Source organism: Puntigrus tetrazona, unplaced genomic scaffold, assembly GCF_018831695.1.
Source record: "Puntigrus tetrazona isolate hp1 unplaced genomic scaffold, ASM1883169v1 S000000175, whole genome shotgun sequence".
Lineage (NCBI taxonomy): Eukaryota > Metazoa > Chordata > Actinopteri > Cypriniformes > Cyprinidae > Puntigrus > Puntigrus tetrazona.
Genome location: NW_025047846.1, coordinates 477,501 through 492,500, shown reverse-complemented (window position 1 = coordinate 492,500; position 15,000 = coordinate 477,501). Strand labels below are relative to the sequence as shown.

Below are 15,000 nucleotides of genomic sequence, written 5' to 3'. Positions count from 1 at the left end.
CATATATATATATATATATATATATATATATATATATATATATATATATATATATATATATATATATATATATATATACACTTTTCAATAAAAATTTTAAACCCTTAAAATTTTTGCATAAATTCTATATATAAATGACACTTCAAATGTCGCAAAAAAGTTTGGAAACACATTTTGTCTATTTTAATGCAAATATTATATATATTATATATTAAATATGCTTATTTATTATATTAATTTTATTAATACAAATAAAGAAATGTAAATGCATGTAAATATTTCCACTCTATGTGTATGTACTTATGCATGCTTAATAAATTTACAAATATATATTATGCAAACAAAAACGTTTACACAATTAATCCTTTGCCAGCACTAATTTAAACATATATTCAATAGTATTTATTAGTACAATGATAGGAAATATCTACGTATTAATAATAATTTTCTCTTATTTGTGTCACTAATATTTAATTTAAAAATGCAATTAAATAAATATTTGCACGCTTTTTGGATAGTATTGCATAAGATTTAGTGTTACTGTGTTACTAAACGCACTAATCTGGAGGCTGTGTGTTCAGGAAGAGAGTATTACCTGGCTCTGGACGGTCCGGTGGGGAACAGGAAGGAGCAGGCGCGGATGAAGCTGCTGCTGGACGATTACATGCGTCAGAGCAGCTTCTGTCTGAAATTTGACTACCGCATTCAGGGTCAGAACATGGGCGTCTTACGGGTGACGCTGGACGACGGCGGCGCGGGCGTCTGGGAGAGAAGAAACCCTCCGAACCGCGGCTGGCAGACCGAGCAGATCACCATCAGCTGGACACAAAACAGTCCGGACGCCGTGAGTCACAAAAAAAATACCTTCCAATCTTGTTTTCCAGTAAAAATATCGGAGCATTCTTAAATCAGGACGCATTTAACTTTAGATGCAATGCATTGTTTTCTGAATGACCCACAAAACGATGCCAGTTTATGCTTAAAACAAACAAATTCAGTAATTAATCTAATTTATATAGCTCACGGTGTCTTCTTGTTTTAAGCATAAATTCACTTAATTTTGCATTTCACTTTTCTGAACTGGAAAACATGATATGTAAGAAAAATCGAAACGAATGGATGATAAAACAGCATCTGAAACTAACTATATATGCATGCGTAATATATTTTATATATTATGCATCGTAATATTTTAAGTAATTGTGTTTTTAAATATTTTATATGAGATCATCAATATTTTTTTATGTTATATTTTATATATATGCGTTATTTATTAACTACACAGTAAAAATCTGCCAGGTGCATTATGCCATACTGTTGCATATATTTTCAAGTATTATCATATATTGACTTTTTGAGTTACAAACATGTTATTAATTGGATTACGGTTTATTTGTGTGTTTCTTCAGATCGTCTTCGAGGCCGAGCGCGGGAGGTCCGTGAGAGGAGAGATCGGTCTGGATCACGTGGTTCTGATCTCTGGACCCTGTTCAGACGAGAAAACGGCTTTTTAACGGCGCCACGGTTCTAGTTCGTCCTATTTGATCAATCTCAACAACAACGAAAGACAGATTGTTGCTCAGCTTTCATAATAAGCAGGCACTAACCTGCATGGAAATAAGGAGAAATACAGGTTATTGATATTACGTTTTCTGATTGTAGGTAGATATCAGTTTCTATTTGTACGATTATATGAACATTGTAACATTATAATGTTGTACATTTTGCTTTGCATTAAATATTTTAAGAGATTTTTACACTTCTGTTCATGAAATGGTTTATTCATAGTTCTTTTGTGGCGATATTTTACTTCTTTATAAATACAAGTAAATAAATTGGAAATATTTTTATATAGACAAATGTCTGGCCATAATAGTGTTTAGACATCGTATTGAATTTAACAAGGCCGTGAGGGATAGATTTACATGCTCATGGGAGAAAGCTTGGAATCACGTGAACAAACTCAAAAAAGCCACAAAACTCAAAAAACATTTTATTGAAATGCTTGAAACGCCACACACACCACATACAATAAATACCATTCAATACATAATGATTGAATTTATTGAAATGATGTGACTTTGAAACACTGGTTTAAAATAATAATTTAAAAAATCTAAAATAATAAAATGCATTTTCACAACTCTTTTAGTCTACCTAAAATATTTAATCGGCTCAACATTATGCATATTGTTAAACAACAGTAGGCTACAGTACATTGAATTCATATGCTTTAAACTTCACAGCTTGTTTTCATTCCAGTCAAAAATTAAATACACCTCCACCCTGAAAAACTTGCTTTTTACCACAAGTTTCTTTGCACACATGCACTTTTTAAAAGGGTCATGATCTGAGAAACTGAGAAATTTCTTGAAATGGGAGGTCACTGTACTATAAAAAAATATATATAATAAAATAATAATAATAATAATAGTGATGCAAATATGTACATAGAGGCACTGGAGCTGGATCATTTCAGTCATGCAGTCTATGAAGGGTCAGATACCTGTCAAAAATATCTTAATTTGTGTTCTGAAGATGATCAAAGGTCTTATGGGTTCAGAATGACATGAGGGTGAGTAATTAATGACATCATTTTCATTTTGTGGTAAACTAACGCTTTAAAGGGTTAAGCACACTCAAAGGTGATCACAAACTCTTCTCTCTTACATTACTTACCAGGAAGAGACTGACTGATTTCTCCTTCTGACAAAAGGAAAAACCGAATCAGCTATCAGCGGACAACAAAACATTTCGAAAGCATTTGATTTGTGAACTGACAGCAGATCTTTGTGATTCTTGTGGATATTCATTTATGAAAATAACGTTTATGTTGCTGGAGCTCAAACTGTGAAAATGGCTTCATCAGCTGAATATGACTATAATTGTCCCGTGTGCTGTGAAATCTTCAAGACTCCTGTTCTTTTATCATGTAGTCACAGTGTCTGTAAAGAGTGTCTTCAACAGTTCTGGAGAACCAAGAAAACTCAGGAGTGTCCTGTCTGCCGGAGAAGATCCTCACATAAACATCCTCCATTAAATCTAGCATTATAAAACTTGTGAACGGACGAACAGACACATCTCAGCTCTTTCACACACAATCAAAGACACGGAGGAGATGATGAAAACCAATGACGTCTGCTTTCTAAAGGTCTGATTTCAGATCATCCATTGATTGATTGATTGATTGATTGACTTCTTGATGATCAATGGTGTGTTTGTTCTGCAGGAGTTTCCGGTCACGATGGAAAGGTGAGTGATCTGCTGGTGTCTCTGGTCTCTCTGCTTCGGAAACCAAAGCCACTGCAGTTCTGATCCTGAATGTTCTTCCAGAGTCCAGATCTCATCACAGCCGGATCCACAGACGCCTTCTGGAGCTTTGATTCATGTTCCACGATACTTGGGCAACCTGGCCTTCAGAGTCTGGAAGAAGATGCAGGACATTGTCCAAAACAGTGAGTCTGGAGAAGATCTGTGCTCTTACACATACACTGGAGATGATGCATGAGGGAATATTTACAGATTTCAGCAGTCCTTGCACCTAAAATAAAACAGGAGCATGGGAGGAGGATCAGGCGGAGGACGGACCCCCAGGAGAGGGCAGGCAAACAGAGTCCATGGGGCACATGACCAGTGTCCAGGGAGGAACAAGCACAGAGAGAAGCCAGGGAAGATACAGGAGGAATCCGGAGCAGAAAGAAATCCATAGGAGCCAGAGGGATGGAGGGACGAGGCAAAGCCGGAGGAGGAGGAGTGGAATGATGGTGGAGAGGAGGGAGCTAGGAGCTGGGAGCTATTTCGGAGCCGACTGGTCGATGGGCCGAAGCAGAGTCTCGGACTTAAAATCTGGAGGCAGAGATGAGGAATCCTCCAACCATAACGGAACCATAATGGAGACTGGTAGACCTATGGCGAATCCTCGGCTCTGTCACTCCATGTGGCGATGTGTGCGGTTGGCAGGAAACACAAAATCATTTGATGGCGATTTGATGAATCAGATGATGACATAATTGAATGACACACACCTAAACATAATGACATGATTAACTGATTAACACGAGACAGAAACTAGAACACACAAAGCACACGGGGCATGGAAAACAATACAAAACAGTCCTGAGGTGTGACAGACCTCCATAAAACGTCAAGATTTAAAAACATTAGACATTGATCTAATGGTCTCTCCTTTGGTTGGTTTTATGTTGTGGGGTAATGTTCTGTCATCCTGTTGATTGTGTCTCATCAGCTCCTGTGATTCTGAATCAGATTCAGTGAAAAACAATCAACCTCTTCCTGATAATCCAGAGAGATTTGACTCTTATTGGTGTGTTCTGGGTTCAGAGGGTTTTAACTCAGGAACACACTGCTGGGATGTGGAAGTTAAAGAGAGTCTATGGTGGAGTCTTGGAGTAACTACAGCATCAAACCAAAGAAGGATGGGTTTTCTTTAACACTGATGTCTGGAGAGTACAGAGAGGATGTTCTGATCTGTATGGTTTTCATGTTAAACAGGATGTTGATCGTGTGAGAGTGTATCTGGACTATGACAGAGGAACAGTGTCATTCTCTGATCCTGTAACTAACCTGGTTTCCGAAGCCTTCCAAACAGGTTTCATCTGTCCTTCAACCTCTCCCGCCACAGGAGTATTCTTCTTTGTGGAGAAGAAGTATGGGGGCTTAAGACCCTGCACTGATTGTAGAGGGCTTGATAACGTCAAGTTCCATTACCCACTCCCTCTGGTGCCCTCCGCCTTGGAACAACTACGAGAGGCAACCATTTATACCAAGCTTGACTTACAAAGTGCCTATAACCTGATCAGAATTAAGGAAGGAGACAAGTGAAAAACGGCCTTCATCACCACTAGAGGGCACTATGAATACCAAGTTATCCTGTCATCTTCCGATCCTTTATAAACAAAATCTTCAGAGTGTATGGGTTACCTGAAGATATTGTTAGTGACTGAGGAACCCAGGTTCCCATTAAAATACTATTATGAACCATTAGCTTTTTCAAGTAAATTACAAACTACCTTTCTGTAGTGTGTTTTGGGCATTTTTCCAGTAGAATTTAACATCCCACCAATAGAATCCATCACATATCAATAGACACCATTCTAGTTTACATTAAATCCAAAGCAATTCCTATTAAACCAATTACATTTTCTATTGTGTTTTGGGCAGAGTTCTATAGTTTTTTTCAGCAGGGAAATTCTTTGAGTGTCTGAACATTTGGAGAATATTCTGATTCTAATTCTGATTCTGATATTTTACAAATCTTGCATTACTCCTGTTGTATAAAATGTTTCTGTTGAGTAAAATGTTTTTGAATGCAAAATTACCTGAATTTACTGCAATAAGATTAATTTATCAAACCTTTTTAGGGTAGGAAGTTAAAGTGTTAAACATCTAAAGGTGATCAGAAACTCCTCCCTCTTGGAACACTTACCAGGAAGAGACTGACTTGTTATTTCTCCTTTATCTCTCTGATTTTCATCTCTTTGACAAAAGAAACATAGAACCAGCCATCAGAAGAAAAAGAAATAGTTTGGTTCTGAATAGAGCAGATTTTTGTGATTCTCGCAGATTTTTAAACAGTCGATTAGAAAGTGAAAGTAAAATTTAGATTTCAGCTCAAACTGTGAAAATGGCTTCATCAGCTGAATATGACTATAATTGTCCCGTGTGCTGTGAAATCTTCAAGACTCCTGTTCTTTTATCATGTAGTCACAGTATCTGTAAAGAGTGTCTTCAACAGTTCTGGAGAACCAAGAAAACTCAGGAGTGTCCTGTCTGCAGGAGAAGATCCTCACATAAACATCCTCCATTAAATCTAGCATTACAAAACTTGTGTGAGTCGTTCCTGAAGGAGAGAAATGAGAGTCGTTCATCAGGATCTGAGGAGATCTGCAGTTTACACAGAGAGAAACTCAAACTCTTCTGACTGGAGGAAAAACAGTCTGCGTGTTTAGTGTGTTTTACTTCAAAACAACATGAAAATCACAAATTCAGACTAATCAGTGAAGTTGTTCCTTCATATAAGGTTGGTATTTCTCTCATTTTGCTCAACTTCATGTGACATGTAGTCTTCTGTGGAAAAGGTATTTGCTCCCATAATGATTTCTTCAGCTTTTTATGTTTGCTAATTAGTTTAGTTACTGGATAAGACCTTTTAAAGTTTAGCATTTTAATATATTTTAATATATTTTAATTTTGTTCAATTCCAGGAGGAGCTCAATACAGCAATGAAGTCTTTACAGGAAAAACTTAGAAAGAGAGAAAACATAAAAGAAGAGTTTGAGAAAACAGTTCAACACATCAAGGTGAAGAAACTGAATCAAGAGTCATTTTCAGTACAGCTGTATGATCACTATATATATTATTTTTTGTCAATGACAAGCTTCAGTCTGCTCGTGGATCTGTTATATGTCTGGTGTCTGAGTTTCTCTCGGATCTGAATGATGTGATGTTGATGTGATGTTGATGGAGATGATTGAAGTGAATGTGATTTGATTTCAGTCTCAAGCTGAGCACACAGAGAGTCAGATTAAACAGCAGTTTGAGAAACTTCATCAGTTTCTCAGAGATGAAGAAGAAGCTACAATCACTGCACTGAGAGAGGAAGAGGAGCAGAAGAAGCAGGTGATGAAGGAGAAGCTGGAGGAGATCAACAGACACATCTCAGCTCTTTCACACACAATCAAAGACACGGAGGAGAGGATGAAAACCAATGACATCTGCTTTCTAAAGGTCTGATTTCAGATCATCCATTGATTGATTGATTGATTGATTGATTGAGTTCTTGATGATCAATGGTGTGTTTGTTCTGCAGGAGTTTCCGGTCACGATGGAAAGGTGAGTGATCTGCTGGTGTCTCTGGTCTCTCTGCTTCTGAAACCAAAGCCACTGCAGTTCTGATCCTGAATGTTCTTCCAGAGTCCAGATCTCATCACAGCTGGATCCACAGACGCCTTCTGGAGCTTTGATTCATGTTCCACGATACTTGGGCAACCTGGCCTTCAGAGTCTGGAAGAAGATGCAGGACATTGTCCAAAACAGTGAGTCTGGAGAAGATCTGTGCTCTTACACATACACTGGAGATGATGCATGAGGGAATATTTACAGATTTCGGCATTATGTGTGAATAACCAGATGAGCTACTACACCAAAATACACCGAAAACAAAAGAACAACTTTGCTCCAAGTGATGTTTACAGTTAGAGTCATACAGCAGATGTCACTTTAGTTTGATTGATTAATCTAAAATATTTACTGAAACTGTATGATTCTAGATAAACTGAGATTCACAATTTGTTTAGTCTCAAATACAAAATAAAATAATTCATGACAAAATGTTAATTGTTGCGATCTATTTAACACACAAACACCAAAATTACAAAATTATAAAACAATGGTTTGAATGGTTTTACTGACTCATTCATGAATACTTCACTTGTTTCATTACTGGATGAATCAGTTTTTTTTTTAATTCATTTCTTGAATAAATGATTCAGTGACATTAAAAATACATTTTATAACAATCACTCGTCTCTACCTGCTGGAGAAACACTGCAACCAAGTAATCAAGGCCAGTTACTTCTATTTTATTATTTTAATAGACATCAATGTTTATAATCAAACTAGAAAGGTGTATGATGGTATTTCTGTTATAATATGAATGATTGTAAGACATAAATAATAAGGTAGATTGCCCCCTTTAAGAATTATGTTTTTTTTTTTTATTGTTATTGTGGTTTTAGTGAGAATGGCATGAATTATAAAACAAGTATGAAAAAAGTCCAGAGATCATGTTATTACAAAATTTTCATTTTTAAAGGGGGTGTTTGACCCCATTATATGGAGCTAAACACCCCCAGTCTGAGAAAGCAATTTACTTTAAATGCTTACAGGCAGTTTGAACTTAAAATTTAATATAATTTTTTATTACAAAATTGTAATGGCTTATTTGAAACATTTTGTTAACTGATGCTAATTGACTAGCTAAATGACAATAATTGCGTAATTCTTAGAATATAATTATAAATATCCACAGGCCCTTCTGTTCTTAAGTCATATATAACTATGATATTTTTTAAAATGCTCTTTTCTCTCTACTGAGAATTAGATCTGTTTTCTCTCTGGTACATCACCTGTGTAATCATGAAAACTTCTACATCTTTCTTCTCAACATAGTTCATAGTTACAATACATATTTATCTTCATTTTATCTTGTGGTTATTTGGGGAAAAATACTAGGAGGGTGTGTTTTACTTCACTCTACCGTACTTTGTGGTTAAAAGAAGACTGTGTTTAAAAAAGTGAAGCTGTTTCTTTCCTAAACCTGGTAACTGCTGTCTCTGTGTCAGCGGTGAAACAGATTTTAATTTTACAGTTTAATTTTTTTTCAATGGTTTAATAGACACAGAACGTCTGATGTGTTTAATTAATAGAACAAGTGTCATAATTCATAATCTGTGTAAGGTTCACTCTTGATCATTATATGAACATCAGAATAAAATCAGCTGTTGATTGTGTCTCATCAGCTCCTGTGATTCTGGATCCAAACACGTCTCATCCCCGTCTTCTTCTGTCTGATGATCTGACCAGAGTGACATTCAGCGAGAACTATCAACCTCTTCCTGATAATCCAGAGAGATTAGACATGTTTCCTTGTGTTCTGGGTTCAGAGGGTTTTAACTCAGGAACACACTGCTGGGATGTGGAGGTTAAAGAGAATCGACGGTGGATTCTTGGAGTAACTACAGAATCAAACCAAAGAAAGGGATGTGTTTTCTTTGACACTGATGTCTGGAGTGTAGAGCACAGATGTTCTGATCAGTTTAGTTTTCATGTTAAACAGGATGTTGATCGTGTGAGAGTGTATCTGGACTATGACAGAGGAACAGTGTCATTCTCTGATCCTGTAACTAACACACATCTACACACATTCACTACCACCTTCACTCACACACTCTTTCCTTTCTTCTATACTGTTTTCTCTCTGAAGATCTTACCTGTCAGTAATCAGTGAACACACCTGAAGATCTGGATCAACCTGCTTTTAACTTTTACACTCATCATGTTATCAATACTTAATTCTTATCACGGTTTAATTTGTTTAACATGCGACTAAATGAATAATTAAATAATTGTTAATAACTGTCTGTGTAGAATTATATGAAAAAGAAATATTTTAGAAATACTTAAAGTTGTTAATAAATCTGATTCTCACAACAAAGTCTCTGTGATTCGCTGAAAACTCTTTAAAAGTTTGTCACAGCGTGTGAAAATCTTTAATGCATTTTATTAATATGTAACCTGAAAGATCTTGATGTCTTCAGACCAAAGGTGATCAAACTCCACCCTCTTACAACACTTACCAGGAAGAGAATAACTTGTTATTTCTTCTTTTTGTAATTCAGATTTTTTTTCTTTGACAAAAGCAATAAAAAAGAGAGAAACTTTGATGAGTTTTAGAATTTAGTTTTCTGAACAGACAGCAGATCTTTGTGATTCTTGTGGTTATTGTTGTTCTGGAGAACCAAGAACCAAGAACTCAGGAGTGAGATTTCTATTTCTTTTGACTTACTGCTCACTTATTACACAATCTCAGAAAAGAACTCAGCAGCTCCGTCTTCTGTGGTTTTTATGTTTAATGTGTTTATTTCCCCTCATCTGGCGGTGAGGGTGATACGCATTTGCTTTTTTTGTCACAATACGTGTAGCAGAGAAATGTGAGGAGAAGGAGTACTACAAAAAGTATTGAAATATATCCAAAAGAGTGTAAAGAAAATCCACACTGAACAGTAGCAATCACACGTAACATCTAGGGAAGACAAAGTAGACCGGACGCTGAACATTAAACAAACTAGAACTTAGACTGGGTAAAGGTAACCACTTAATTAAAGATACAACTGAACATAATGACATGATTAACACAAGACAGAAACTAGGACACAAAGCACATGGGGCATGGAAAACAACAACAAACAGTACAGGAACCCAGACAGGTACTTCCTCGCACCTTATACGAAACTTGGGAAGGGTCGGACTGGAGCATGGGAGTAAGTTCAGGACCCCTGGGAGGGGACCGGCAAACAGAGTCCATGGGGCAGACAAAATTCCAGAGGGGAACAGGCGGAGGGAAAAGATATTGGAGGAATCCGGAACAGGAGGAGATCTGTAGGATCCAGAGCTCAGCCATGATGGGGGATGCAGAGGGAGGAGCCATGGAGGAGGGATGACCGTCAACTCCAGGGGGACAACCAATGGCGGTAGAGCAGGTGGAAGAGGAGCCAGAGACGGAGACAGAGAGCCAAACATCCGGAGGGCCTAAGCGAAGCAAATGACACCGGTAACCAATGTGGAGATGGGCATCTGGAAGGCTGCAGTGGAGCCGGAGTGACAGAGGAGCAGGGTGGAGCTGGAAGGAAGGAGGAGTCTGACAGAGACTGAGAGATGGAGGCATGAGGCAAATCCGGAGGAGCCAGAGAGATGATGGAGCCTGGCAGAGCTGCTGGACTGGTGGGCCACGGTGGAGAGGAGGGAGCTAGGAACTATTGCAGAGTTTTCAGGCCGAGGTGGAGTCAGAGACTCAGAGGCCAGAGGCGGAGATGAGGGATCCTTCACACAGATGGTGGGCTAAGGGGTGAGCATAGGGGCTGCCAGGAGACATCGGTGGAGACTGGAATGGGTGGGAGGGCAGAATATATTTTTTCCTCCTCCGGGCTTAATTCAGGAGAGCATTCTTGAGGAGCATGCACTGGAGGTGTGATCACTGGCGGCCATTTTTGAGGAGCAGTCCCTGTAGGCCACTCTGGAGGAGTGGCATTAAAGAATCTAGAAGCTTATCTGGGCTGGACGGGACCAGCAGGAACTCGGGACAGCTGGACAAGCCAGTGGGGCCCTAGGTCCACTGGACAGAACCGGCAGGCACTCAGGACGCCTGGATGGGACCAGAGGGGACTCAGGATATACAGGGGAGGAACCAGGTCTATCTCCAAGTCCACATTCAAGGTCTATCTCCAAGTCCACATTCAAGGTCTATTTCCAAGTCCACATTCCATCTTGTAGATCCCGCAGCCCCAGATGGATAATAAGCTCACCATCAGCCTTGGTGCCGTGTAGGCTAGCTCATGCACATGATCTGATGTCATTGGCTCTGGCTTCGCGGAGATCCTCTGCTTTGTTGCTCTGCTTTATGTAGCGATGGCTCATTGGTGATGGCACAGTGAACTTCAGCCCTCCATCAATGGTGGAGGGCTCTGCATCGCGGGGAGATGGTGGGCTGGGCTCTGGAGAGTGAGGCTGGTATCATCACTGACAAATGGCACCAGCACCCACTCAATGTAAGTGGCAAATGCTCTCTCGAGGACCAAAAACCAAGACAGAAACTGGGACACACAGAGCACATGGGGCATGGAAAACAACAACAAACAATCCAGAGACATGACAGCTTTATGTTAGCTTTAATTTATTAATCAATATAGCGTAAGACGTACATGTTATTTATATAGCAAATACTATTTATCAGCACTGCATGATCTCTGCATTCTCTTCATTTCACTGTAATCTGGTGTTTTATATCTTTTTATTTTATTAAATTCTAGGAAAATGTTGATGTGTGTGTTGATGGAGATGATCGAAGTGAATGTGATTTGATTTCAGTCTCAAGATGAGCACACAGAGCGGCAGATTAAATGATGAAGGAGAAGCTGGAGGAGATGAACAGACACATCTCAGCTCTTTCACACACTCGGGAATACTTGGGTAACCTGCCCTTCAGAGTCTGGAAGAAGATGCAGGACATTGTCCAAAACAGTGAGTCTGGAGAAGATCTGTGCTGTTACACATACACTGGAGATGATACATGAGGGAATATTTACAGCGTTATGTGTGAATAACTAATAATCCGCCGGGCTGCCCACCAAGTAAACAGTTTGTACCCCAGTCACAGCGCACCCCCCTAATCTATACCACTCACACATCCTCGGGAAGCGGCCACCCGTTGGCCAACAACACTCTCTCGCTGCTGCAAGACCGCTTCTGGTGGCCAGAGATGGCGAGAGATGTGAAAAAGTACGTGAGTGAATGTAAGGATTGTGCCATGTCCAAAAGTCCGCCACACTGCCAATCCTAATCACCCCTGGTCACAGCTAGGAGTAGACTTCATCACAGATCTGCTACCCTCTGAAGGTATCCTAGTAATAGTGGATCGATTCTCTAAATTCTGCCGCTTATTACCCCTTAAAGATTTACCCACTGCCCTGTAAACAGCAGAAATGTATTTTGGTTGTTCGGACGCCCCGAAGACATTGTATCTGACCACGAACCCGAGTTTATTTCCAGGGTATGGAATACATTCTTTTCTCTCCTATGTGTAACCATCAGCCTCTCCTTGGGATATCATCCCCAATCCAACAGGCAAACGGTGAGGAAAATCTACGAGGTGAGCAATTTCCTCCGTACCTTCTGCCAAGTGCACACAGAACTTCCTTTGACAACCGACTACCGGTCTCACCCCCTTCCAGTGCACGCTCGGTTTCCAGCCTCCGCTGTTCCCGTGGTCCAGTGAACCATCAGATGTTCCAGCAGTCGACTACGGGTCCCCGGAGAGAGAGTCTGGGATGAAGCTCACCATCATCTCCAATGGGCAGTGCACATGCAAAAGACCCAGGCAGACCAGAGGAGAGCTGAGACACCTATGTTTTAACCAGGCCAGAAGGTATTGCTCTGTACATGGGACATTCACCTGTGCCTGCCCTGTAAGAGTGGATCCATTTGTGGTTGGATAGACAGGGTAAACAACAGCGACACAAAACACAGACAAACCAGAATCGTGAACATAACCAGACTAAAGTCGGGAGGCAGCAAACAATCAGAAAAGAGAATCAGTCCGAGGACAAACACGAGGAAGGACTACAAGGGAAACGCTTACAATTGTTAACCGGGGAACGAACAAGCAGTTACTAGCTTTAGGGGTCAAACACTTTTTCACACAGGGCCATGTGGGTTTTGTTTCCCCTTCAAAATAAAAACCTTTATTTACAAACTGCATGTCACGTTTACTTGCGTCATCTTTGATTAATACTTAAATGTTTTATGATCTGAAACCCTAAAATGTGACAAACAAATTAAGCAAAAAAATGCAAAATGCAAAAAAAACCTACTGTATATATTTAAGAAAACTGTATATATATTAGTTATATTTGTATGTAAGAATATAAATATTTTAGAAATACATACTCTATGTGTGTATTTTATATACATTCATTATATACACAGTACACAAATATGATGTAAACATATTTATAATAGTTTGACAGCACTAATGTTCTGACATCTATCCACTGTGATGAAACCATTATTGCAACCAATTCTACTATGTATATATAGTAAATTATTTGATAATATTTTGAATTCTGCAATAAATATTTCTACACCTGTTACTCCATATTCTAGTACCTTTCCATCTGTAAATATGAAAAATAATTAGTTTGTATGCATTTCTCCGTTTTAATTTAATGTATTTCTTAATTTTCGTTTAAATTTGTATCAACATTTGTCGTAGGAAACAACCGCGCTGGGATTATTCCTATTGCTACAGACGAACCCAACACTATTTTTGATCATTTATAGTTATCCCCTTCATCTTTTATCGTCCACCCAAAACACCATGCTGGATTTATGTTAGAAACTGATTAAGTTTATAACTTTTTTTTTTGCTTTTATTCCATACAGGTACAGTTTGATATTTGCATGAGTTTACCAAGACTAGATGTTAAAGTTATTGCTCTGTAACTTTTAGGGTTTGCTGAATCTTTTCCAGGCTTTATTATTAAAATCACTGCACTTTTCCAGTTCTTTTTATGAGCAGCCTACGCTTTTAGTGTTTCTACTGGAATATGTTTGAACACGATAAACCTGTTTGGCTTTCTCCAGGTGCTGTATTTATTGATTTTTATTTATTTTACATTTCACAATTGCTCTGTTTAATTCATTTACGTCAAACTCGGCATCTAGTATGTTTTATTGGCTAGGTTTCTTTGGTGTATTAAAACCTGGATACCTCTCAAATTTCTTTTTTTATTTTTTTTAATTTTTAGATTTCTCCTGCGTTCAGAGTGTATACTTCAGAAAATGTTTTACTAATTAAATTATCTTTATCATTTTCTTTTACATATTCATTACTGGAATATTTTCCCTTACAACAACTTGCTTTTAACCCATTCCAGTAAAAATTTTAAAATTAAATTTTTTTTAAATGCTTGATTTCTTATAAAAAAATTTGGGAATTTTTTTTTAAGCATTATATATTTCATTATTATTATTATTATTATTTCTGCAGCTTCGCGGGACTCTTCTGTTTACGTAGCGACACGTCACGTGATCGACTACCAGCCCGCGGGGTCACGTGACACACACCGGCCAATAGGATCGCAGGAGTGTGGCACCATCAGAGGAAGAGCCCTGAAACTCGTCATGTCGCGCTTTATCGCTTGTTTTGTTTCTTTTCATCAAATCGGGATGTCGGGTTATTGAAGCTCGATGTGTTCACGAGCAGCCTCAGGTGAGACCGAGTCGCTTTCAGCTCAAACACGAGTTAACTCCGCCGTTTTCAAGCTCGAGGTAGCGGCAGGACACACACGGAGCTGTTTGTTTCCTTCTGACTGATTCACTTTTAGCAGCTCGTTTGTGTTTCGCTTTGGTGGGGTTTTTAATCGATATAAACGACGTTTGCTTTGTGAACCGCCGTTTTGTAAATAAACGAATAGAGAGGATATCATCAAAACACGTCCGGCTGGTGTTTCATCTCCAAACAGATGATGGATATATCAGTGATTAACATTCATTAATACAACCCCGACTCAAACTGTCATAACCGTAGTGTGTACAAAATACATTTATAATATTATTAATAATAAATAATACAAATTTGTTGTATTTCTTTATGCTTTTCATAAGGTGTGTGTGTGCGCGTTTATATACCTATCTATCTATACA

The 15,000-nt window shown here is 38.6% G+C and overlaps 3 protein-coding genes and 1 pseudogene across 4 annotated transcripts in view; all 4 read left to right on the top strand.

The window, feature by feature from the left end:
• egfl6 (EGF-like-domain, multiple 6) overlaps nt 1-1,759 on the top strand; it is a 19,990-nt gene extending 18,231 nt beyond the window's left edge. For both annotated transcript variants that reach the window (XM_043230549.1, XM_043230550.1), the window contains 2 exons: nt 582-844; nt 1,410-1,759. In XM_043230549.1, coding sequence (XP_043086484.1) covers nt 582-844; nt 1,410-1,514 — 368 coding nt within the window. In that variant the 3' untranslated portion in view covers nt 1,515-1,759. The remainder of the gene's footprint in view (nt 1-581; nt 845-1,409) is intronic.
• A 1,317-nt stretch (nt 1,760-3,076) lies between these two features.
• Nucleotides 3,077-3,521, top strand: LOC122333079 (E3 ubiquitin-protein ligase TRIM35-like). The gene is made up of 3 exons (XM_043230576.1): nt 3,077-3,151; nt 3,230-3,252; nt 3,334-3,521. The coding sequence occupies exons 1-3, from the start codon at nt 3,119-3,121 to the stop codon at nt 3,506-3,508; spliced, it is 231 nt and encodes a 76-aa protein (XP_043086511.1). The 5' UTR covers nt 3,077-3,118; the 3' UTR covers nt 3,509-3,521.
• A 1,931-nt stretch (nt 3,522-5,452) lies between these two features.
• Nucleotides 5,453-9,371, top strand: LOC122333075 (annotated as a pseudogene).
• A 5,041-nt stretch (nt 9,372-14,412) lies between these two features.
• The window catches only part of rab9a (RAB9A, member RAS oncogene family), a 4,424-nt gene continuing 3,836 nt past the window's right edge, over nt 14,413-15,000 (top strand). The window contains exon 1 of the mRNA XM_043230574.1: nt 14,413-14,566. The gene's annotated coding sequence lies outside the window, so the exon portion shown is untranslated. The remainder of the gene's footprint in view (nt 14,567-15,000) is intronic.